General features: G+C 42.7%; 1 protein-coding gene and 1 pseudogene across 1 annotated transcript in view; both read right to left on the bottom strand.

Annotated features, from left to right (window-relative positions):
- Positions 1-27,546, bottom strand: part of LOC134059640 (uncharacterized) — a 301,237-nt gene that overhangs the window by 119,991 nt on the left and 153,700 nt on the right. The window contains exons 19-23 of the mRNA XM_062516082.1: positions 6,051-6,224; positions 4,253-4,426; positions 1,796-1,969; positions 1,266-1,442; positions 741-914 (exon numbers count right to left, since the gene is read on the bottom strand). Of these exons, the coding sequence (XP_062372066.1) occupies positions 741-914; positions 1,266-1,442; positions 1,796-1,969; positions 4,253-4,426; positions 6,051-6,224 (873 nt within the window). The remainder of the gene's footprint in view (positions 1-740; positions 915-1,265; positions 1,443-1,795; positions 1,970-4,252; positions 4,427-6,050; positions 6,225-27,546) is intronic.
- LOC134060442 (NLR family CARD domain-containing protein 3-like) lies at positions 17,914-20,943 on the bottom strand (annotated as a pseudogene).

The raw sequence follows: 27,546 nt of genomic DNA, 5'->3' as shown, positions 1-27,546 counted from the left end.
CCCATCTTCAAACCTTCTCCTTGAATCCTCCTGAGTGTGTACCACCTTGCTCAAAGCGCACATCCACATCTACCCTTAACAGTGTGTCTGTGTGCGTTAGTAAGTGATTGAGTCAGTGGTTGGTGTGTGTGTGTGTGTGTGTGTGTGTGTGTGTGTGTGTGTGCCTGTGTGTGTGTGTTTGTTTGATTGTGTGACTGAGTGAGTCAGACATTTGTCTATGTATGTTAGCGAGTGAGAGCATCAGTGTCAGTGGTGTGTGTGTGCACGTGTGTGTGTGTGTGTGTGTGTGTGTGTGTGTGTGTGTGTGTGTTTTTGGGGTGTGTGTGTATGTATGTTTGTCATATTATAGTGTGAGTAATTGAGTGAGTAAGAGAGTGACCGACTGACTCAGTAGTGAATTTGTGTTTGAGTGAGACAAAGAGAAAATCAACATTACTATCAAATTTCCAATACTCTCTGTGTGTGTGTGTGTGTGTGTGTGTGTGTGTGTGTGTGTGTGTGTGTGCGTGTGTGTGCGCGTGTGTGTGTGTGTTGTGATTGTGTGCAGCTCAGTGACTAAATAAAGCACTGACTGAATGAGTAAGTCAGTGGTGTGTGTGTGTGTGTGTGTGTGTGTGTGTGTGTATGTGTGTGTGTGTGTGTGTGTGTGTGTGTGTGTGTGTGTTCATGTGAGAAAAAGAGATAAAGCACACTGTCAAATTCACTGATAGCAACTCAGTATTTGGTCTTGTGATACTCACTGTAGTTTCTCCAGTTTACAGTTGGGATCCTCCAGAAGAGAAGAAAGATGCTTCACTCCTGAGTCTCCTGCTTTATTCCAACCCAGCTGCAGCTCTCTCATGTGTGAGGGGTTTGATCTCAGTGCTGATGCAAGAGCTCTGAAGCCTTCCTCTCCAATACTGCAGTTATTCAGGCTGTAGAGAAAAGTAGGAGAAATACTTCATCTTCACTTCCTTTTGGACAATCAACATTACTGTCACATTTACAATACTCTGTGTGTGTGTGTGTGTGTGTGTGTGTGTGTGTGTGTGTGTGTGTGTGTGTGTGTGTGTGTGTTGTGATTGTGTGCAGACGAGTGACTAAATAAACGACTGACTGAATGAGTAAGTCAGTGGTGCGTGCGTGCGTGTGTGTGTGTGTGTGTGTGTGTGTGTGTGTGTGTGTGTGTGTGTGTGTGTGTGTGTGTGTTTGAGTGAGAAAAAGAGGAAAAAACACACTGTCAAATTCACTGATATCAACTCAGTATTTGGTCTTGTGATACTCACAGTAGTTTCTCCAGTTTACAGTTGGGATCCTCCAGAAGATAAGAAAGATGCTTCACTCCTGAGTCTCCTGCTTCATAATTACTACTCAGCTGCAGCTCTCTCATGTGTGAGGGGTTTGATCTCAGTGCTGATGCAAGAGCTCTGAAGCCTTCCTCTCCAATACTGCAGTCATCCAGGCTGTAGAGAGAAATAGGAGAAATGCTTCATCTTCATTTACTTTTGGACAATCAACATTACTGTTACATTTACAATACTGTGTGTGTGTGTGTGTGTGTGTGTGTGTGTGTGTGTGCGCTATAGTGCTATGGTGTTATAATGTTACAATGTGAGAGATCACTAAGTGAGTGAGAGAGACAGTAACTAACTGACTCAGTGGTGTGTGTGTGTGTGTGTGTGTGTGTGTGTGTGTGTGTGTGTGTGTGTGTGTGTGTGTGTGTGTGTGTGTGTGTGTGTTTGAGTGAGAAAAAGAGGAAAAATCACACTGTCAAATTCACTGATATCAACTCAGTATTTGGTCTTGCGATACTCACTGTAGTTTCTCCAGTTTACAGTTGGGATCCTCCAGAAGAGAGGAAAGATGCTTCACTCCTGAGTCTCTTGCTTTACTCCAACTCAGCTGCAGCTCTCTCATGTGAGAGGGGTTTGATCTCAGTGCTGATGCAAGAGCTCTGAAGCCTTCCTCTCCAATACTGCAGCATGACAGGCTGTAGAGAGAAGTAGGAGAAATACTTCATCTTCATTTCCTTTAGACAATCAACATTACTGACACATTTACAACACTCTTTGTGTGTGTGTGTGTGGGGGGGGGGGGGGGGGGGGTGTGGGTGTTTGGGTGTGGGTGTGTGGGTGTGTGTGTGTGTGCTTCCTATAGTGCTATAGTGACTGCATATGTGTGTGTGTGTGTGTGTGTGTTAGTGTTGCACGATATACCGATACTAGAAAGGTATCACGATGCCTTAACGCAAAAAACGATACGATTTCCGACGTTTTTAGAACCGATACTTTATTAAAAAATAACTTTCCGTGTCTGTGCAAGGAGCTGCTCCAGCTCTCAGTCATGCTCCTTGAACGCAGAGACTAGTGGGCGTGGCTAACTTTCCCCTCTCACACGCAGCCACAGTGTGTGCACGCAGCAACAGGCTGTGAGTGAGTGAGAGGGAGAGAGATGGCTACAGGTTCAAGAGCGCCTGCCGACCGTCCTCGGCTTGCTGATCAAATAGACGGGCGAACTGAAGTCTGGAGCTATTTCGCATGTGTCGACAGTGAAGGCAAGCCCACAGACACAAGAGATGTAAACAAAAGCATGCAGGCAACGTCCAACTTTGCACAGCACCTTGACAGACATCCCGACCTTTACAACGAATTCAAAGACCGAGAGGTCAGCGAATGTGATTGAAAACACCATGATCAGCACCAATCGTATCCACAAACCGAAGTGAAACGAGTGTGGTGTATCCTGTAGGCTAATTGGAAAACTATTTTTTCAACACTGAATTTTGACGAGGCAAAGCGACAGTAAGCATATAGAAACCTCCTTGACGGAGGTAATGTTTTCATCGGGGTTTGCTTGTTTGTCTGTCTGTTTGCAAGATGACTCAATGTTCACGCTGATCATTGTAACTTTAGCATAACTTGCAAACGATCTATTTAACATTCAATCAGTTCTGGTAATATTTATCATGGCATGTAGTCTGCCTTTTTTTTATTATTTCTTAAATATAAACTAGTGTAACCTGCGTTGTGTGGAACCACCGCGGTCCAGCCCTGCACACGCCCGGACTCGAACCCGCGAGACAGCAGCACCTCGGATCGGGAGTCGAGCGCGCTAACAATCCAGCTAAAAGCCCAGGCTACTAGCTTTCATGCCAGCAGCGCTCTTGAAGCGTCGGGGAGTGAGGTTTACTAACGTTCCACAGCATAGCTAACCAGCTAGCACCCGTTACACTCACCCCCCTAAACCTCACTCCCGATCCGGGTCACGGCACCAATGTAACCTGCGTTGTGTGGAACCACCGCGGTCCAGCCCTGCACACGCCCGGACTCGAACCCGCGAGACAGCAGCACCTCGGATCGGGAGTCGAGCGCGCTAACAATCCAGCTAAAAGCCCAGGCTACTAGCTTTCATGCCAGCAGCGCTCTTGAAGCGTCGGGGAGTGAGGTTTACTAACGTTCCACAGCATAGCTAACCAGCTAGCACCCGTTACACTAGCCTACCTGAAATTCTCTTAGTAGAGCCCATAGCCAGCATGTATTGAGTCCAAACGTTAATTTATTAGCCATGAACGACATCAGCACCCTAGACCTCTTGCAGGCGTCATCAGATGACCCACTGAATAGCGTAGTAGTAGGCTATCTTATAATTTTAACATGTGTAATTTGTAACAACACAACACGTGTAATTTGTAACAAACAATAAAAAAAACTATTGACTAAAACTAAAAGATAATGAACGTGCGGTGACTTTATGATGAGCCCAGAATTGACCTGCACACTATTAAATTAAACTCACATTTCTCTACATCTGGTGGAGGTTTGCGTCCTACTGAGCATTGTCTGGATATAACAACTATAAAGAATGGTCTCTGAAAGTCAGACAATCAAACTCATGAAATATTATAACAAATATGTTAACAAACAAGATATTATGCTCATACTAACTCTGGGGTATAATAATAATTATTATTATTAGTGTAATTTGCTCAAAAAAAAAAAAAAAACCCGGACAGGAACAAGCTGATTAAAGTCAAACCGAACCAGAGCAATAGGCCTATTGATATTTTTTTCCAGATATTTTAGAATTTCACCGTGGTATCGGTTCAGTATCGACTATCGAGGTATTTATGGCAGGTATCATATCGAAGTCATAATTTTGGTATCGTGACAACACTAGTGTGTGTGTGTGTGTGTGTGTTCGTGTGAGAAAAAGAGATAAAACACACTGTCATATTCACTGATAGCAACTCAGTATTTAGTCTTGTGATACTCACTGTAGTGTCTCCAGTTTACAGTTGGGATCCTCCAGAAGAGAAGAAAGATGCTTCACTCCTGAGTCTCCTGCTTTATTCCCACTCAGCTGCAGCTCTCTCATGTGTGAGGGGTTTGATCTCAGTGCTGATGCAAGAGCTCTGAAGCCTTCTTCTCCAATACTGCAGATATCCAGGCTGTAGAGAGAAGTAGGAGAAATACTTCATTTTCACTTCCTTTTGGACAATCAACATTACTGTCACATTTACAATACTCTTTGTGTGTGTGCGTGTGTGTGTGTGTGTGTGTGTGTGTGTGTGTGTGTGTGTGTGTGTGTGTGTGTGTGTGCTTCCTATAGTGCTTTGTCACTGCATAAGTGACTGTGAGAGAGAATAACTGACTGACTCAGTGGTGTGTGTGTGTGTGTGTGTGTGTGTGTGTGTGTGTGTGTGTGTGTGTGTGTGTGTTCGTGTAAGATAAAGAGATAAAACTAGGGGTGGCACGGTTCACAAAATCTACGGTTCGGTTCGTATCACGGTTTAGGGTCACGGTTTTCGGTTTGGTGCGGTTCTTGTTGTTATTTTTTCTTTTACTCTTTAACACTCCAGAAACATATTTCAGCACATAGTTTAATCATCCACAATTAGGCTAGAGTATTTAGAGAATAGTTATCATGTAATAATGCACAAACTGAATTTGACTTCACATAAAGCACATTATTGTCTGAGGAAACTCTAAGCTCCAGTTGAGATTTTGATAAAGCAAGAGGGAAGACATTGATTTCAACAATCTTTTCATTTATTTGGCAGGGATGGTGCACCAGCACAAAATGTAGGTCGTCCACCCATATTTTTCATTGCATCGCCTTTTTATCGCTCTCCTTTCATATAGTGTGAATGATTTTTTAACAAGATGTAAAGCTTGTCTTTATTTGAAACACACACACATTATGTAATTATTTATACATTCTATATACTGACATGTCTGATATTCATAACAGCAAACTTTATGCAGATTATAGCCAACTATTCATTATAACTCCACCTCTTAAATTCAGCTGTCTGGCTGAAGCCTCAAAATATTGTAAACAAAGTAGCAGGCTAAGCTCATCATACTCTACTGGTTGGACTGTTCAGTTTCCCCACATGTGTTTTAGTTTCAAGGTAAGCTAATACTTTTTCTCCTTGGGACAGACCCTTTTAAGCCTTGGAGTTGAAAACATGGGTATTGAGATGGTCAGTCAACTTGAATGCAAGAGGTTTTATCAAATGTCTGCATCATAGCCTTCTAATGATGCTAACCGTTTTTAACAGTAATTTAGCTAATCGTCTTCTGTGCGTCATTGCGTTCACGATTGTGAATGTTCTATTTGGATTAATGTGCATGTCGAGGGCGGGTGTCCATTGAGCGCGCACGAGAGCGGGGCAAGGAGAATGAGTTTACTTCTACTGTTTGGTAAAGTTGCACGCATAGTCTACAGTTGCGGAAGAACATGCTTCCACCCGAGCAGGGTCAGGTGCATCAGTTTGACCACGCTAGGGATGATCTCTAGCACTTGCCATTTCTAAAACCTTGCGCGCAGCACTCAAAACTCCATACTCCTACTCTCGCACGTAAGGGAAACACGTCGTCACATATAGGAATCAATTGCGCATGCCATAACTAGCCTGAACCGTAGGACCGTACGACGAACACACACTCCGAACCGTGACATGCGAACCGCACGGTTCGGAGCATTTTTCAAAAACCGTGCCACCCCTAGATAAAACACACTGTCAAATTCACTGATAGCAACTCAGTATTTGGTCTGGTGATACTCACACTAGTTTCTCCAGTTTACAGTTGGGATCCTCCAGAAGAGAAGAAAGATGCTTCACTCCTGAGTCTCCTGCTTTATTCCTACTCAGCTGCAGCTCTCTCATGTGTGAGGGGTTTGATCTCAGTGCTGATGCAAGAGCTCTGAAGCCTTCCTCTCCAATACTGCAGTCTGACAGGCTATAAAGAGAAGTAGGAGAAATACTTAATCTTCATTTGCTTTTGGACCATCAACATTACTGTCACATCTACAATACACTTTGTGTGTGTGTGTGTGTGTGTGTGTGTGTGTGTGTGTGCTTTAGTAATATGGTGTTGTAATGTTACCATGTGAGAGATCACATAATTGAGTGAGAGAGACAGTAACTGACTGACTCAGTGGTGTGTGTGTGTGTGTGTGTGTGTGTGTGTGTGTGTGTGTGTGTGTGTGTGTGTGTGTGTGTGTGTGTGTGTGTGTGTGTGTGTGTGTGTGTGTGTGTGTGTGTGTGTGTGTGTGTGTGTGTGTGTGTTTGTGTGAGAAAAAGAGATAAAAACACACTGTCAAATTCACTGATTGCAACTCAGTATTTGGTCTTGTGATACTCACACTAGTGTCTCCAGTTTACAGTTGGGATCCTCCAGAAGAGAAGAAAGATGCTTCACTCCTGAGTCTCCTGCTTCCATATTCATACTCAGCTGCAGCTCTCTCATGTGTGAGGGGTTTGATCTCAGTGCTGATGCAAGAGCTCTGAAGCCTTCCTTTCCAATACTGCAGACTGACAGGCTGTAGAGAGAAGTAGGAGAAATACTGTACTTCATCTTCATTTCCTTTTGGACAATCAACATTACTGTCACATTTACAATACTCTTATGTGTGTTTGTGTGTGTGTGTGTGTGTGTGTGTGTGTGTGTGTGTGTGTGTGTGTGTGTGTGTGTGTGTGTGTTTGTGTGTGTGTGTGCTTCCTATAGTGCTATAGTGACTGCATAAGTGAGTGTGAGAGAGAATAACTGACTGACTCAGTGGTGTGTGAGTGTGTGTGTGTGTGTGTGTGTGTGTGTGTGTGTGTGTGTGTGTGTGAGAGAGAAAAAGAGATAAAACACACTGTCAAATTCACTGATAGCAACTCAGTATTTGGTCTTGTGACACTCACTCTAGTTTCTCCAGTTTACAGTTGGGATCCTCCAGAAGAGAAGAAAGATGCTTCACTCCTGAGTTTCCTGCTTTATTCCCACTCAGCTGCAGCTCTCTCATGTGTGAGGGGTTTGATCTCAGTGCTGATGCAAGAGCTTTGAAGCCTTCCTCTCCAATACTGCAGCATGACAGGCTGTAGAGAGAAGTAAGATAACTACTTCATCTTCATTTTCTTTAGGACAATCAACATTACTGTCACATATACAATACTCTTTGTGTGTGTGTGTGTGTGTGTGTGTGTGTGTGTGTGTGTGTGTGTTCATGGGCGGTGCCAGGAGGTAGCTAGGGGGTGCTACAGCTCTGTGTTTTCTCTGTTGGTATGTCTGTCCCTCAGAAAAACTGCCTTGAAATGGTGTATTTCGCAGTAATTCGTAGTTTTACACAGGGGGGGCAGTTCAGCAGTTTTTGAAATGTGAGGTCATCTCATGACAACAAATCTGAGATTCATCACTCACCCCCCTTTACAGCTGCTGCTACAGCTGCATTATCATCACTGATACACATCAGATTCATCACTCACCCCCCTTTACAGCTGCTGCTACAGCTGCATTATCATCACTGATACACATCAGATTCATCACTCACCCCCCTTTACAGCTGCTGCTACAGCTGCATTATCATCACTGATACACATCAGATTCATCACTCACCCCCCTTTACAGCTGCTGCTACAGCTGCATTATCATTACTTATACACATCAGAGCATCTTACAATGAAACAGCCTCACTGCAGTGAACTGCATTTCCATATGGGAAAAGAAAGGATATAGAATAGTCTATTTTCAGATTTCTCCAGTTTAATATTGGTGTAATTAAGAAAGCAATGATGATTTTGTAACAAAATCAGCGACACTATTCAACCTCAGCTTTTATGTGAAGTGAAAGCAACAACATCCACTAACCGTAATGTCTGCAGTGTGCAGTGGGGATCCTGCAGTAAAGCACACAGCTGAGTCACTCCCAAGACTCCTGGTATGTGCTCACTCAGATCCAGCTGAGTCATGAGTAAGGGGTTTGAACCCACAGCTGACGCCACAGCAGCACAGGCTTCCTCAGCAGCACTACTCTTCAGGAACCTGGACAAGTAAGGAGGACAACAAACCTTTCATCTCACCTGACTTAAACAACATTGATGTGGGCATAGAAAAACACAAAGACTTTTGGCAAGTCAGACAATCGAGTAATAATGAAATGACGACTGCTACATATGCTGTTGTCAGAAAGAGTGCATTATGTATGCTACTCTTTTGTGTGTGTGTGTGTGTGTGTGTGTGTGTGTGTGTGTGTGTAACAAATTTATCTGCTTGGCCTGGTGCTGCAGCTTTAAATCTCACAGGTTCAGTTTTCTCTGCAGCACCTTAGCTTATCTGGTCTCTTCAAATACCATGTTCATGTCTGGATAGTAGAGACTGAATCTCTACACAAGGTGTTCCACCACAAGACGGTCAATGGCACACAGTCTGAACTTTCACCAGCTTCATAAAATATGTCATATGAAGCCTTTGATGATCGTTGACACGCAACTATACTTACTGGACATTTCTCAGTGTGCACTGTGGATCCTCCTTTAGGTCTAAAAGCAGTTTGACTCCAGATTTCCCTGGATCATTTCCTCTGAGATCAAGCTCTCTGAGGTATTTGGGATTTAACCTCAGGGCTGAAGCCAGACTAGCATAGCCCTTCTCTGTGATACTGCAGTCAGAGAGTCTAGAAGGAAAGAATTTAGTCAATGCACCAGAAAATAATATATCGTTTTCCAAGTACAACACTTAAATGTGCCAGTGTTGTTTACAATAGACTTTGAGAATTTGCATCAACCTGACAATGTTGTGTGTACATATAATGTGCCATCTGCAACATTACTGTTATATGATGAACCCCCCCCCCCCCCCCCACACACACACACACACACACAGAAACACAAACAAATGCATGATCATTTAAATGAAGCCAGTATTTGGTCTTGTGATACTCACTGTAGTGTCTCCAGTTTACAGTTGGGATCCTCCAGAAGAGAAGAAAGATGCTTCACTCCTGAGTCTCCTGCTTTATTCCCACTCAGCTGCAGCTCTCTCATGTGTGAGGGGTTTGATCTCAGTGCTGATGCAAGAGCTCTGAAGCCTTCCTCTCCAATACTGCAGATATCCAGGCTGTAGAGAGAAGTAGGAGAAATACTTCATTTTCACTTCCTTTTGGACAATCAACATTACTGTCACATTTACAATACTCTTTGTGTGTGTGTGTGTGTGTGTGTGCGTGCATGCATGTGTGTGTGTGTGCAGATGAGTGACTAAATAAAGGACTGACTGAATGAGTAAGTCAGCAAGTCAGAAAACTGCCTTGAAATGTTGTATTTCGTAGTAATTTGTAATTTTACACGGGGGGGGGGGGGCAACTCTCTAGTGCCGCCACTGTCTGCATGTGTGTGTTTGTGCGCGCGTGTGCGTGTTCTTGTGTGTGTTGCAAAGACTACTGCCAACGACGTGAAGTAGCATATACTGTGTACCGTACATTCAGCAGTTTTCAATGTGATGTCATCTCATGAGAACAAATCTTATTTCCATTCAGTGAGATTCATCACTCACCCCCCTGTACAGCTGCTGCTACAGCTGCATTATCATCACTGATACACATCAGATTCATCACTCACCCCCCTTTACAGCTGCTGCTACAGCTGCATTATCATCACTGATACACATCAGATTCATCACTCACCCCCCTTTACAGCTGCTGCTACAGCTGCATTATCATCACTGATACACATCAGATTCATCACTCACCCCCCTTTACAGCTGCTGCTACAGCTGCATTATCATCACTGATACACATCAGATTCATCACTCACCCCCCTTTACAGCTGCTGCTACAGCTGCATTATCATCACTGATACACATCAGATTCATCACTCACCCCCCTTTACAGCTGCTGCTACAGCTGCATTATCATCACTGATACACATAAGAGCACAATGAATCAGCCTCACTGTAGTAAACACACAACACTGTACATTTCACAAAACTGCACTTCTATATGCCAAAAGAAAGGACATGGAATAGTGTTCACAGAGTAGACGCAACGACATGACTGACTTGCAACTCACTGCTACAGCTGTGTTCACTCAAGGTGATTTATTGAAGACCCAATTCATGACCACACCCACATTAACAATCACAAGTGTCAAAGTTCAATCAGTTCATTCACTCAGTCAAAAAGCAATCAATAAAGAAAATGAAAACAACATTATCGCATTTGTGACTTTAACAAAACAAAAACATAATGCGCATTGAGAGCACACTGTTAACACCCCCACTTGCTCTCACATTAACATACAGTAACATCATATTCCAAAAATAAATGCAGCAAACTTCATCAACTTACACTTGGTTGCTGGCTTTGTCAACACATCTGCTACCATTTCATTGGTGGGACAATACTCCAACATAACTGTACCATTATTTACAGAAGACCTAATAAAATGATACTTGATGTCTACGTGTTTGCATCTTTGCCTGCTCACGGAATCTTTTGCTAAGGCTATTGTACCTTGGTTATCTTCATATACCTTGGGTGGCGAGTACTGACAGTTATCAAGATTCTCCAACAGCTGTTTGAGATAGAGACACTCCTGTATGGTTGTGGCTAGGGCTATATACTCTGCCTCACAAGTGGACAGTGTGACAGTTGGTTGTTTCTTTGACTTCCATGAAATCAAAGCACCACATTCAGTTAGACTTACACAATAGCCAGTTGTACTACGTCTGTCATTACTAGCCGCCCAGTCTGCATCACTGTATGCTTTTATTCCCAGTGTCTCATTACATTTTCTGTAACACAGCTCTCTGTCAATTGTACCTCTAAGATACCTTAGTACATGTTTAACTGTGGCCCATTGCTCAACAGTTGGCTCTGTGAAATACTGTGACAGTTTGCTTACCACAAAACTTATATCAGGTCTAGTACAGATGGTCAGATAGATAAGGCTTCCCACTGCCTCTCTATATTTTTTCACATCAGTCATCTTTTCGGCATCATTAGTATATTCCAGTTTTTGTTCACAAGGTGTCGATCTAGGTTTGCAATCCTGCATGTTAAACCTTTGCAGTATTTTTGACACATATTTTGCTTGAGACATTCTCACACAGTTGTCACTCTGGTTAAAATCAATGCCTAAAAAATGCCTTAGTTTACCCAAGTCCTTCATTTTGAATCCTTCGGTAAGCATGTCCTTCACATCTCTCAGAACATTTTCATCACTTGCAGCAATCAACAAATCATCAACCCATATTACAATTATCACTTTTGCATTGTCTGTTTCCCAAGTATAAACACAGTGGTCAGCTTGATTCTGCGCAAAATGGTTTTTGGTTAAGTACTCATGTAGCACCCTGTTCCAGTTTCTGCCAGATTGTTTTAACCCATACAATGACCTTTCCAATTTACAAACCAATTTTTCATTTGTGCCAGATTTCACCTCATAGCCCTGTGGCTGTTCCATATACATTTCATGATCTATTGGTGCGTTCAGGTATGCAGTTTTTACATCCATCTGGTGCAGAATCAAGTTTTCTTGTGCTGCTTTTTGTATGATCACTCGGATACTTGTCAAGTTAGCTGTAGGGGAAAAAGTCTCTTCATAATCTACGCCTCTCTTCTGACTGTATCCTTTTGCCACATAACGTGCTTTACACTTTTCTGACCCATCAATGTTGTTCTTTAATGCATAAACCCATCTACCCCCCACTGCTTTCTTGCCCTCGGGCAAGCTACTTAGGGTAAATGTGTGATTTTCTCTAAGTGACTGCATCTCCTCATCCATTGCAGTGACCCACTCTTTTGATCTATCTGAGGTTACAGCCTCTGTGAAAGTTACAGGTACGTTACATGTCACTCTATAACAGTAATCTATGTTAATCTGCACCTGATCAGTTTCCTCATCAGATGCCTGTTGAGAAACACAGTCATGGAAATAGTCTGGCCTCTTCCTCTCTCTAGAAGGGTACCTTGTAGGCTCAGGCATAGCTTCAACTCTCTGGGTCTGAGGACTGCTACTCAGTTCCATTGTCAGATCTAAGACGTTGAATTTTGCCATATGGGGCTGTATCTGCAAGAAACCTCTCCGTTGCTTGTAGTGTATCAGTTTTACTCTTAAGGGCATATACAAACACTGCACTGGAAAAATCATCAGTGAATGACAAAACATATCTGTACCCCTCTCTGGATTCTGGGTGAATTGGACCTGCCAAATCTGTGTGGACTAGCTCTAGAGGTCTTTTAGCTCTCACATCAGGCTTTCTATTTCTAGATTGCGTAAACTTGCCTTGGGTGCACACTTCACAAGTTGGAGGTTTGTTTATTGTACCTTCAATTTTCATGCCATCAACAACACCTTCTAACCTCTGCACATCATCAAAATTACAGTGTCCCAGTATCTCATGCCAGGTCTTTAAAGGAGAATTCCGGTGTGAAATTGAGCTTAACTGTACCGAAACATGTTAAGGTGTACTCACACGTGTTTTAGACGCACTTTCACTCACCCCCAGCATTCCGAACTCCTCCGTTTTCAGCCTAGCTTACAGTAGGCTTGAATCTATTAGATTGGGCATTACGTAGCCTATGCAGCTAAATCGCTATTTTTAAACCATTAAAAAGGTTCCAAGTAACTCCACACTGCATTGGTAGACTTCTGAGGGTCCTGACATTTAAAACGAGACACTGAGAAATGCACAGGAAGTTTATTAAAAAAAAAGACTGTTTACAAGCAGTGCCTTCATAGAATCTCTCCGCTGGGCGCCATCTTGGAATCAAGTCGCGATAAGCCGACTGACGAGCACGAACGAACAGGAAGGACAGGGGAACATATCGCGACTTCACCACAAGATGGCGCCCAGCGGAGAGATTCTATGAAGGTACTGCTTGAATAAACAGTCTTTTTTTAATAAACTTCCTGTGCACTTCCAAAGTTTTAAGTATCTCGTTTTAAATGTCAGGACCCTCAGAAGTCAACCAATGCAGTGTGGAGTTACTTGGAACCTTTTTAATGGTTTAAAAATAGCGATTTAGCTGCATAGGCTACGTAATGCCCAATCTAATAGATTCAAGCCTGCTGTAAGCTAGGCTGAAAACGGAGGAGTTCGGAATGCTGGGGGTGAGTGAAAGTGCGTCTAAAACACGTGTGAGTACACCTTAACATGTTTCGGTACAGTTAAGCTCAATTTCACACCGGAATTCTCCTTTAAATCATAACATCCCTTCACTCGGTCATCACATCTATCAGGTACTGTATGCAAGTAATAGAGTCTATCATGTTCATGAATGGGAAATTTTGTACCGTCTCTGTGCACCAGAATGTCCTCGCCTTTCTTGAAAGTCACGGCCGCTCCGCTGGCAGCCGCTGCTTGCACCGAGAATATGTCCTGCGGGTAAGAGGGAATATACAGCGCTCATCTCAGGACTGTTTTGAGGTGACGTCCTCGGCTGTCGATCAGGCAGACCTCAGCATCACCGCGGCGCTCTGCTACTCCCTTGCACCGTGTGCCGTCAGCTAGCTCCATGCAATGAGTCCCGGCCTGGAACTCCTCATCGAACCTCTGGAACTTGGCGATGTCGGTGACGATGTGCGAGGTTGCCCCGCAGTCGACCATCAGGCCCCTCACATCGACACCCTGGCTGCTTGGCTGGGATCCTGCCGCCCCATCGGTCACCCGGAATACGTACTCGTCGGTCACTTCCTCGGTAGCCCTCCATGTTGCGTCTTGGCGTCGTCTCCTTCTGCAGGTTGTGTCGCGGTGTGTGCTGCTTTTGCAGTGGCTGCACCAAACTTTGCGCTGGCAAGCGCGGGCAATGTGTCCTTTCAGGCCGCACCTGTAGCACACCACGTCCGCTGCAGCCCGTTCAGCTTCACGTTCAGGTGGGCCTGCACTGGCGGGTCTCACAGGCCTCTGTCTCGCCCGCACAGCCATTACATTGTCCTCAGCAGCTGGAGCACGCATCTTTTCAATGTCCTCGTAGCTTCGAAGCTTGGTTTTGAATTCAGCAAACGTTATTTTGTCATCCGATTGCGTTATATGGATGGCAAACTGTTTAAAAGTCTCAGGAAGCCCCTTTAGAAGCATAGCCACCAGCAGCCCGTCGTTTAAAGTCTCTCCAGCATTTCGTAACGCCTTGATGGCAGTTTCCGCACGAATAACATATTCAGTCACACTCTCGTTGCTTAATTTTTGAAGCGAGGTCAGCTCAGTATACAGGCTTATTACTCGTGGCTTTCCTTTACCTGCATAATAGTCTCTCAAAATCTTTAGCGCTGCGCGCCCATCGTCGGCTGCCTCTCGCATCACAAGCGATAGACTTTTATCGTCCAAGAACTGGATTAACTCAGCATATGCCTCAGCATTTGACACCGCTTCTTCCGCTGTCTCCACACCCTCGGCCTCGGCAGTAATTATCTCTTTCAGGCCTTGCAGTCGGAGGTGGCCCAAAAACTTAATTTCCCAAAGTTCGTAATTCCTTTCATCTCCGTCAAACAGAAGCCGTGACCAGCGACCGCTCTTCACTGGTTGTCTAGCGTTCGACCTACTCATGGTGCTACTCCAGCACGCTACAAAACAAAGAAACGCTCGACTTCTTTACTTCTTGACTTCTCGACTTACTCTGGGCCCATAACCTGTTCACAGAGTAGACGCAACGACATGACTGACTTGCAACTCACAGCTACAGCTGTGTTCACTCAAGGTGATTTATTGAAGACCCAATTCATGACCACACCCACATTAACAATCACAAGTGTCAAAGTTCAATCAGTTCATTCACTCAGTCAAAAAGCAATCAATAAAGAAAATGAAAACAACATTATCGCATTTGCGACTTTAACAAAACAAAAACATAATGCGCATTGAGAGCACACTGTTAACAAATAGTCTATTTATGTTGGTGTGATTAAGAAAACAATGATGATTGATTTTGTAACAACATCAGCAACACCACCTTTAACCCCATCTGTTTTATGTGAAGTGAATGCAACAACATCCACTAACCGTAATGTCTGCAGTGTGCAGTGTGGATCCTGCAGTAAAGCACACAGCTGAGTCACTCCCAAGGCTCCTGGTATGTGTCCCCTCAGATCCAGCTCAGTCATGAGTAAGGGGTTTGAACCCACAGCTGAAGCCACAGCAGCACAGGCTTCCTCAGCAGCACTACTCTTCAGGAACCTGGACAAATAAGGAGGACAACACACCTTTCATCTCACCTGACATAAACAACACTGATGTGGGCATAGAAAGACACAAAGACTTTTGGCAAGTCAGACAATCGAGTAATAATGAAATGACGACTGCTACATATGCTGTTGTCAGAAAGAGTGCATTATGTATGCTACTCTTTTGTGTGTGTGTGTGTGTGTGTGTGTGTGTGTGTAACTCATTTATCTGCTTGGCCTGGTGCTGCAGCTTTAAATCTCACAGGTTCAGTTTTCTCTGCAGGACCTTATCTTATCTGGTCACTTCAAATACCATGTTCATGTCTGGATAGACTGAATCTCTACACAAGGTGTTCCACCACAAGTCAACGGCACACAGTCTGAAGTTTCACAATCTTAAGAACAAATCTCCATGTGAAGCCTTTGATAATCATTGACACACAACTGGACGGTAAACTGTTCTTCCAGAATTATACTTACTGGACATTTCTCAGTGTACACTGTGGATCCTCCTTCAGGTCTAAAAGCAGTTTGACTCCAGATTTCCCTGGATCATTTCCTCTGAGATCAAGCTCTCTGAGGTATTTGGGATTTAACCTCAGGGCTGAAGCCAGACTAGCATAGCCCTTCTCAGTGATACTGCAGTCAGAGAGCCTAGAAGGAAATAATTTAGTCAATGCACCAGAAAATAATATATCGTTTTCCAAGTACAACACTTAAATGTGCCAGTGTTGTTTACAATAGACTTTGAGAATTTACATCAACCTGAAAATGTTGTGTGTACATATAATGTGCCATCTGCAACATTAGAGTTATATGATGATACCCCCCCCCCCTCCCACACACACACACACACACACACACACACACACACAGAAACAGAAACAAATGCATGATCATTTAAATAAAGCCAGTAATTGGTTTTGTGATACTCACTGTAGTGTCTCCAGTTTACAGTTGGGATCCTCCAGAAGAGAAGAAAGATGCTTCACTCCTGAGCCTCCTGCTTTATTCTCACTCAGCTGCAGCTCTCTCATGTGTGAGGGGTTTGATCTCAGTGCTGATGCAAGAGCTCTGAAGCCTTCCTCTCCAATACTGCAGTATGACAGGCTGTAGAGAGACAGCTTTGTCAGCCTACTGAGGCTACATCCCCACATGCACCACACTGCATAAATGAAGCCACAAAACTGATCATTATGGAATACTGAAATGTTTTACCTGAGTGTCTCCAGTGCACAGTTTGGGTTACCCAGTCCACTACACAGTTCTTGGACCCCAATATCTCCAATACTGTTGTCGTTGAGGTCCAGATGTTTCAGTTTTGAAGACGCTTTAGTGAGGACAGATGCCAGACCTGCACAGCTCCTCTCAGTGAGCCCACAACTGTTGAGCCTTAAATGGGAAAACATTCCACCAGTTAACAGACTCTCTAGAAAGGACTTTGATATCATAACAGAGACCATAAGTGCATTAGTGTTGTTGTGCTTCTGATTCATACTTAACATCAGCTTAAATTACCATCCACCTTCCGCCCATAGCTATTGATATCCTACTCTCACACACACGGTCACACACACACACACACACACACACACACACACACACACACATTTCTGCCCATAGCTATTGACATCCTACTCACAGAGCCTTTTGGGATTCCTCCACTACTGGCTGCAGCCTTAGGAGACAATCATCAGACCTGCAGTACTTCTTCAAATCAAACACATCCAGCTTTTCTTCTGATGTCAGAAGCACAAACACGAGAGCTGACCACAGTGTGGATGAGAGTTTGGCTGCAGAAAGTGTCCCTGCACTTAGTAAGCTCTGGACCTCATCCACTAAGGAGTGATCATTGACTTCATTCAGACAGTGGAAGAGGTTGAGAACTCTTTCTGATGATGGTATCTCCCTGATCTTTGTCTTTATGTAGCTGCCTATTTCCTCTTTGCTTTCATGTTGTACTTCCTTTATTAGGCCTCTCAAGAGTCTCTGGTTGGATTCCAGAGAGAGGCCAAGAAGGAAACGAAGGAACAGATCAAAGCGCCCATCTTCATGTTCCAATGCTTTGTCCACAGCACTCTTCTGTAAGGTGGTCATGGATGCATGCACTCTTCTCTTTTTCGCTGCTCTGGAGGGTTTCTGTGAGGACATTAGGTCTTTCCCTTCTGTAATTAGCATCAGAAGAACGTGAAGTGCGGCAAGGTACTCCTGGATGCTCAGATGCACAAAGCAGTAGAACTTTTCCTGATAAAGGCCTGACTCTTCTTGAAAGATCTGGGTGCAGATGCCACAGTGTACTGCTGCCTCTCTGACATCAATGCCACTCTCTCTCAGGTCGTCTTCATAAAAGATCAGGTTGCCCTTCTCCAGCTGTTCGTAGGCCAACTTTCCTAGAGTAAGGAGACTATCCTGGTCCCACTGTGGGTCTGTGTCATAAACTCCTTCAAATTTCAGACTCCTCTGCTTGGTTTGAAATATAAGGAAATACGTGTACATCTCTGTCAAAGTCTTTGGAACTTGCTTATCTCCTTCAGTCTTAAGAATAAATTCAATAACAGTAGCAGCAATCCAGCAAAACACTGGAATGTGGCACATAATGTGGAGGCTTTTTGATGATTTAATGTGAGAAATGACTTTCCTGGCAAGATTCTGATCACTGATCCTCTTCCTGAAGTACTCTTCCTTCTGAGTGTCGCTGAACCCTTGTACTTCTGTGACCCGGTCGACACACTCAGGAGGGATTTGATTGGCTGCTGCTGGTCGAGAGGTGATCCAAAGGAGAGCAGAGCAAGGCAGATTACCCTTGATGAGATTTGTCAGCAGAACATCTAATGAAGCGACCTTTGTCACTTCAGTCAAAATGTCATTTTTCTGAAAGTCTAGTGTGAGTCGACATTCATCCAGACCGTCAAAGATAAACAACACTTTGTACTTCCCCTGGCTGAGAAAGGTTAACTGCTTAATTTCTGAGAAAAAGTGGTGAAGAAGATCCATCAAAGAGAGCTGTTTGTCTTTCATGCGGTTGAGCTCCCTAAAAGGCAGTGGAAATATGAAGTGGATATCCTGGTTTTCTTTCCCATCAGCCCAGTCCAGGATGTATTTCTGAACTGAGACAGTTTTGCCAATGCCAGCTACTCCCTTCATAATGACACTTCTGATTGGTTTGTCTTGGCCAGGTAAGGGCTTAAAGATGTCTGTGCATTTGATTGGTGTCTCCTGTCCAGCTGATCTCTTGGATTGGTACTCAATCTGCCTGACTTCATGCTCCTCATTTACTTTCCCACTTCCTCCCTCTGTGATGTAGACCTCTGTGTAGATCTTCTCCAGCAGAGCAGAGCTGCCTTGCTTTTGTATTCCTTCAAGCACACTCTGGTACTTGTTCTTGAGATTTCTCTTCAGCTCCGTTTGACAAACCACATCATATTCATCTAATTCACAAGAAAATGAACAAAAATAATACAATCATGTCCATCAAGCCACCAACACCGGAAAAATACTGTTAATCTATAGAGATGCACCGATCGACCGGCCGCCGATTGGAATCGGCCGATTTTCACGTGATCGGCCACGACCGGCGACCGGCCGGTCAGTCTGAGACATGCCGATTTTATGCCGGTCAAATGCACTCGCACGTATTGTAACAACATCACACTCACACAGCTGAGTTTGCAAAGTTTGATGAAGCTAGGCCAACAGTCAGGGCTGGATAAAGCGCTAATACTGAGTTTTTCTATGCAGCGAACGCTGTGCTTTGCCATATTGCGTGGAATTTACTATACTAAGCTGTCACTTCAGGTTACAGCGCTCATCAAAGCCCGTCCTTGCCGCTAATTGCGTGCCCACAGCTGAACCACAAGCGCTATCAATAAGCAGCGACATAGCCTTTGCTCAACTTAAGGCGAGACACGGCAGGAATAAACATAGTTTTGCTTCGGTTTGCCAACTTATCATGTATTCTTTCACACTACTACAACAACTAAGTCCGATTTACACATTTAGAGGTTTATTTCATTACCTTTTGTCTGATCACGCCTGTATATTTCTTCTAAATTCGCCAAAAGTTAGCATTCTAACGTGTCATAAACTAGCCTACCACAACCGTGATACAAAACATATCATGCGTGGTGTCGTTGGAAAGCTGTGTTTCGATCTCCTGCATGACGTTATGCCATCCAAATATGGACACTTCCTTAGTATCCGCAAGCAATCGCGAAAGTTCAAAGAAGAGTGTGGACTGAGAATGTATGTCATTTGCTGTGTTAATTTCAAGGCTTCTCAAAATATTTTTTTTTTGTTGTCATTTTCCAACATCTCAGCCTATGTAGCACTAACTTCAGTTATCAGTAGGCTATTCTGAAGATATTTACAGTTGGATATTGCATATGGATGTGAGAAGAAAGAAAGTGTTCCTAGTGCATTTCTACATGTGTGAAATGAATGTCCCACACTGGAATTACTGCAGCTGAAGAAGACTTGAAGAAGAATCTGTCTATTCACATTTTTCTACCAGCCATTGATAAGTTGATTACATTTCTAACATGTTGTAGGCCTATTAAAGAAAATAGAGGCTAGAAAATAACTCTTTGTTTGTGCTGTAAAGTGGTTAGAAGAAATTAAATCGGAATCGGCTAAAATCGGTATCGGCTGGTCAAACTCGATGAAAAATCGGAAATCGGAATCGGCCAAAAAATTGCAATCGGTGCATCTCTATTAATCTATTTCACCATAACACGTGCCATTACATCATTTGTGTCAAGCAGTTACTGAACACATCAAATTCAGGCACATACTGTAGACATTTTAAATGTGCACCATTTATTATTTAATTGTATTTATGCATATTAGCTAGTGCCTAGTGGACTGATGCATGGGACTGCATATCACTATCATTGCTGTGTTGATAGTGTTGTTGTTGTTGATGTTAATGTTCTGTATTCTCTACGTCTTCAATCTTACTAGATGTTTGTCTTTTTAAAAAAATATTTATTTACTGTTATTTATTGTTGTCTGTGCTTAAATGTTCAATGTGGCTCCATTGAGTGCAAGACAAATTCCCCTCGGGGCAATAAAGGTTTCATTCATTCATAAATGTAATACAAGACATTGGGTAATTCTTACTTTCTTGCAGTTTGTCAGCGATATGTTTCTGTTTCATGTTCCTCAGGAAGTGCAGTGCCATCTTGAGAGCCCCTTCTCTGGCATCACTCTCATCCTGCTCTTTACCCTCAAAGTGTTCTTGGTAATCTGGACTCAGAATCTTCTTGTATCTCTTCAGCTCACTCTTCACAAAGGTGATGATCTTCTCCTCAAGCACCTAGTGTATAAATATCTGGTTATACATTGCATTACAATACCCAGGTGTTCAATAAGACCATATTATTATTGTTCTGCATTGTGAATGTCAAATGTCATTGTGAATGTCATTTTGCCAAAACGTGTATCAGTGCAGCATGATATGGCTGCATCCAAACCTGGAATATGGGCTTTTCCCCCTGGGTAATCTGGTCACTGTAACCATCTGATTTGCATTCTTCCATTTGACCACTGAGTATTTAGGGCAAAGCAAACCACAAATAGACTTCCATTAGTTGTGCATGCAAGCATGTTTAAAACACTGACATCTGTCCGATGCATAAACTTAAAGATTTTGATGAACTGGACCAGATATCTGTCTACTGAAAGGAAGTTGGAATTAGCATCATAAGATGCATACCATCTGCATCCTACATATCTAAGACTATCCTGTTTGATTTAGGTTAGCTGTTTGACTGCACTATGTCAACAGATAATGGAATCCACCATACAGAGCACCAGAAGTCCACTAGTTTAGATTCTGCTGTCAGTAGCACCTTACATTTCAGAAATGCTGATACTAAGGGCTGATTTGAGGGTATTTGTGTGACAGGCTTGTTAGGCTGTGGAACCGACCCACAACATGACTGCCGGATCAGGTTTAATGTACTTATATTTTGTGTATCATATTTCTACAACGCCTCACAGTCAAAGCAGATAACGCAGTCTGTGACTGTGTAATTGGATAGGACGACCTACCCAAATCTCTTCCTATCCTTACTTTTTTGGCCTAGTAAACACATCAAAAGCTGCTTATTATAGGAGTCTGTTGATGTTGTATGGCCTTGCCTTGATCCATCCATGACATCACTATCTTTGAAGTCTATGAAGCGAAACTCTGACTGGTCACTCTTCATGGACACACCAGTGGGCACAGGTGATGGAAGCCTCTCATGATGGAATGAGCTGTGGTGTAAAAAAACAATAATTATTTTCTATAGACATGTTGTAGAGATATCCTTAATATTTTGCCATACTGTTTCCTTTATCCTCTAAACTGGTTGATCACACAAATGTGCAATGTGATCATGCTGATGGCTGATATATCTGTTGGACAAAAACAGAAGCTATCATTTCCAAGTGCTTGAACTATGCACAGCTCCCATGAAAGCACCACAAAATGGCAGTTAGAAGTCTCTACTTTCTCTCTCTTAAAGAAGAACTATGCAGGATTGGCGATTTCATCTCTGGTTTCAGTTTCGTTGTTAGTTTTCGCTCGTTTTATGCTTGCATTTTCTCTGCAGAGCTTCCCCGACAGCTTTAGCGTGTATATTTATACATGTATAGGCTATATTTAAATATATAAATTGCAAGCGTGGTTCTTCGTCTCAGACTTCCAGATGTAAACAAAGAGCGATCGTCTCCTGCAGAAAGTTGCATAGAGTCTCTTTAAAGTTGCTTTAACACCTTTAAACTGTAAGAAATGTTTAGCAAAGAACAAGAAATGCAAATTCTTCAAGAAACATATTTTTTATCATATGCTAAGTAGCCTACCTTTGCCCCTTTAGACTGCCGGATCAGGTTTAATGTACTTATATTTTGTGTATCATATTTCTACAACGCCTCACAGTCAAAGCAGATAACGCAGTCTGTGACTGTGTCATTGGATATGACGACCTGCCCAAATCTCTCCCTATCCTTAGCTTTTTGGCCTAGTAAACACATCAAAAGCTGCTTATTATAGGAGTCTGTTGATGTTGTATGGCCTTGCCTTGATCCATCCATGACATCACCATATTTGAAGTCTATGAAGCGATACTCTGACTGGTCACTCTTCATGGACACACCAGTGGGCACAGGTGATGGAGGCCTCTCATGATGGAATGAGCTGTGGTGTAAAAAAACAATAATTATTTTCTATAGACATGTTGTAGAGATATCCTTAATATTTTGCCATACTGTTTCCTTTATCCTCTAAACTGGTTGATCACACAAATGTGCAATGTGATCATGCTGATGGCTGATATATCTGTTGGACAAAAACAGAAGCTATCATTTCCAAGTGCTTGAACTATGCACAGCTCCCATGAAAGCACCACAAAATGGCAGTTAGAAGTCTACTTTTTCTCTCTTAAAGTGGCTTTAACACCTTTAAACTGTAAGAAATGTTTAGCAAAGAACAAGAAATGCAAATTCTTCAAGAAACATATTTTTTTTATCATATGCTAAGTAGCCTACCTTTGCCCCTTTAGACTGCCGTCCTGTTTTGTGTTGACTTGTTCCATGTTTCAGCCACTCCTCATACCATTCAAATGAATCTCATCATGACAAGCTACATTAAAAACAAAGAATCAGAATACTGTGCTAACATTTGCCACAATGCTGAGGCTCACATTGTCTTTCTAACATACAACTCTTTGAACGCTTTAGAGTGTAGAGATATATGTTTTTTTGAGCATATCTTGGTATATCCCACTTCAAATGCATTGTTGTGATTTTCACTATATGCATTACAATGACATTACATTACATGGCAATACAAAGTACATTTTGATCATTTCTATATTTGCTAAATAATGTTGCTGTTTGTTGATGCAAAATAAGTTGTATACAAACATAATATTGCATATTCTACTATGAAACCAAAATGACAGGCCTACAGTCTGATGGTCTACATACTAAACAGGATAATGAGAAGGACTAGAAGACCAACAGCCAGTGCAGAGTGTAACACTACTACTGCAGAGGTGAGGTGGACATACCCCCACACTCTTGCAGTACTTTACATAGGCTACTGCTCGTCATATGAGGTCATATCACACATACCCATAACTACACTGCTCTTATAACACTGCTGTTAACACTGCTAATCATTACTGTAGACTATACTCCATAGTCAACTACATATCTGAGGTCATATCGCACATACTCATATTCATACAGCTCTTATAACGCTGCTGTTAATACACACACACACTTACACTCAGATATATAGCTGTATACATTTGTCTAGTGATTATTCTGCAGTGCACTATGTCATATTATAACTGTTCATAATGCACGACCTACATTATTCTTTCAAATGTAGCCTACTCTGCATTTCAGACCTAGGCTACTGCTTTTTCTGCACCACTGGCTGAACGCTGCTTTTCGATCTCTCTGCTTGTAGCCTAATCCGCACAATTACAATAAAGCTTATCATCTAAATTAATTTAATCTAACATGTACATACCCAACAGAACAAATAATGACTGATCATCGGTGATTAGTAAAGTACTAAATCATAGCCTACCTATGAGACTATTCAGCCTAAAATGGAGGCTAGGCCTGTGCACCTGACCTGAGCGCTAAATGGTTTCCTCATACACAAACAACAGACTACTGTGGAACGCGCACATGATTAAGACTGAACGCCAAGGTCATGAAACACAAAAAAAGTTATAAATGTTCAGTCCTAGCTCATTTATCAAATACACTCTTTTTAAACACGTTAGTGCAACACTGCTGATGATTTATCCATAAAAGAAGCTCAACACCCACCTTTAGTTCGTCTTGTTCTGCGCCATTATACTAAGATACCCATGTCCCGATAAAAAGAAATGTGTTACATGTTGTAGGTTTGTTACCAGCCTCACTTCGCAGATAAACTGATAATGGCCATGTTTCATAACCTATGCTAGGCTATATTAAAAGCTTTACTTGTTGAGCAGGGTGTTGACTTCGTCTTCCTTCCAGGTATTCCTTCCTGGTATAGAGCTCCCCAGTCCCGCCCCTCCTCCGAGAGAGGTGCTTGTCCGGAAGTAAAATTCTCATTCATTTCTCCCATTGACTTCTGGAAAAATTCGGATATAAAGAGTTTTAGACCATGCCTTAGGCTAACCAGCTACGATGTGACTCATAAGCATATAACTTATAATTTCGAGTGAAAAAATGAACAGAAAATGTAAAAAAAGCGAAAGGTACAAGACTGTGTACATATCTTAAATTCCGAGATAGAGAACTCAAATCCCAGGATGCTTTGCAAACGTACACACATTTCCAACATTTGCAGCCTAAAGATAGTTTAACATGGTTCCATATTAATCTGAGAAAAGAAGATGATTACTTCCTACCGTTTCCATTGAGTAAATTCAACCTTCAAGATGAGAAAACCGTTATTTTTCGGAAGACCACACATCGGTCCTGATCAGCCCTGCAGCCATTTTAAGTTTTGAAGTTCCAGCGAGACGAAGCTGGACGATAGGCGCGGGAAAAGCTGAGTACAGTTTGTTTGGCATTGCCATGGCAACGGCGATCTCTACCAATCAAAGGCTCTGCTTTCACCAGTTTTACACGTTAGGGTGTCGGGTAGTGTAGTACTCTCTCGTTAAATCGTGAATAAAGCATTGTTTTCTCAAAACAAGGTTGATGCCCCCATTAACTTTTGACATCTATATGAGCAGGTATAATCGCTTAGTCACATCGTAGCTGGTTTTAAGTCTACCATGGACGGTTACGATGTTATGGCTTATTCTCCAATTGTCAATGGAGAAATTGTATTGGATTTTTACTTCCGGACAAGGCTGTGGGCGGGACTGGGGAGCTCTATTCCGATCGTTCTAGTTTACTTTCGCTTCTAAATCTCTTGCACACCTTTTATTTTCTCACCACTAAGCGGCGCTATTTACCTTAGAATTTATATGCACAGTGGAGACCAGACCTCATCGTAATCAAGGAAATTAAGGAATGTAGGCTACAAAATAATTGGTATGGGTTACCTACACATTCTGGAGGCGCTGCAGTGATTCACTAGTCTGGCTATCACTATCCACCTCATTCCTTAACCCGGAAATATGTATCGTTGCGATGGTTACGATACTGTTTTCAACTTCCGTTCATTCTGTTAACATGTGCGTTCTCCATAGCTAACTAGATTATGCCTCAACTTAGATTTCTTTCGAAATATTGACAATTCTGCCCTCAGCACGTATATACTACATCATATATAACCGATATAAAATAGAAAAGTTTACTTTTATATGCGTTATGATATGTTAAGCACCGTAAACCGTCACGTTAAAACAGATACAATGCAGCTTCTCCGGAAATAGAAAACCGTCTCGGTGTCATGGCGACCCCCATTGTTGGGCTGCGGAATATCGTGGATACTAAGCTCAATCTTTTAAAATCGAACATTAGTCATTAGGAGTCTGCACTTTATTTTCTACTGCACAAGATAGCATGATCAATGGGCATAGTTCAAATGATTCTGTATGCTTTTGGATAGTTCTACCAATAAAGACCTTGCCTAGAAATCTATTCGCAAAAAAAAAAAGTTTGGCTTGCCAGGCTACCCTTGAACCTGAATTCACATTAGATAAGATTGCTGAACTGCTTTAATATACTGGATTATTCAGGAGATATGATTCCTAATGTAATTTGACTTGTAAAGTGGAATCAAATAAATATAAGATGTTTGCATGTAATTCAATTACATGTCACCTACTGGCCAACGTTTCAATAATCAAGGGCCCAGGTCCCAGCAGCACAAACCCAACAGACATCCGGCGCAGCCAAGGCAGTCTTCACAACAGCGTAGGGATCCAGGACCACAAACCCAACAGACATCCGGCGCAGCCAAGGCAGTCTTCACAACAGCGTAGGTCCCAGCACAGCAGGACAAACCCAACAGACATCCGGCGCAGCCAAGGCAGTCTTCACAACAGCGTAGGGCTCCAGCAGCACAGGACAGCAAGGCTGGACGAGAGCACCAAGAATGACCAGCAGCACCACAGGTAGCAGAGGACACTCACACACTGAGAGACAATAGAATATAGTTACGGCCCGTTCAGCATCAGGGGTGCAGCATAGAGGGAGGTTCAAGGCAGAGGTGGAAAAGTCCAGCTTCAGAGAGTAAAAATCCAACCATGTATTGGTTCTGTGCACTTAACACAGGTGATCTCACTAATTAGCTGCTCTGCCTAGCTGAAGAGTTGTGCTAGAATCAGAATCAGCTGGTTTAAATGAATGGTTGGCACAGATGTGTGGAAGGACTTTTACTTTCTGAATCTGGACTTTTCCACCTCTGGTTCAGGGGTAGCCACAGTCTTCAGTCAAATATAGTTACGGCCCTTCCAGCAGCAGTGGTGAGTGTTGAGGGAGGTTCAGGGGCAGGCACAATCTGCAGGACAGCACGGGACACTGGGACCACAGGACAGCAAGAGAGCACCTCAAATGACCGGCACCACAGATAGCAGAGGACTCTCACAATGATGCAGTGCAATAGTCACGGCCATTTAGACAGCAATAGTGAGCGTTGAGGAGGGTTCAGGAGTAGCCACAGTCTTCAGGACAGTGCCAGTGCAAGAGAGTGGCACCACAGGATGGCATGGCTGGAGTAGCCGCCAAGGCCATAACGCATTTGTTGTGGTACGGATGCTATTTATAGTAACACGTTACCTTCCGTTCGCTGGTTCGAATCCCGTGTCATGCAACACTTTTTAAATGATAATTGCAATCTGTATTCTTTAGATTTCAAGAGGAATGTGATTAAAACACATAGGTGTAACAATATGAAACGTTTAATGCTAAATGTTTAAAATAGCAGTGAACGGTAAGAATGTGTACATTGTAAATGCAGGCCACTCATTGAATATCTCTGTAGCTGAATGCATTTATTGCTGATGCTGTATATGATAAAAAAGGAAGAAAATTTAGCAAAGTGTGGCTCTTCATTGTTTTGAAGACAGGCATTACATTTTTAGGCTACCTTGTGCAGTACAAGTAGCCATATTTCAATTGCATGTCATGTTGTTGTAGAATGTATTGATTGCAAATGATACAATAAAAAAGTAATTAATAAATAATTA

Source organism: Sardina pilchardus, chromosome 16, assembly GCF_963854185.1.
Source record: "Sardina pilchardus chromosome 16, fSarPil1.1, whole genome shotgun sequence".
NCBI lineage: Eukaryota > Metazoa > Chordata > Actinopteri > Clupeiformes > Clupeidae > Sardina > Sardina pilchardus.
Note: the sequence above shows the minus strand (reverse complement) of the source record. Positions and strands in the feature narration are given on the sequence as shown.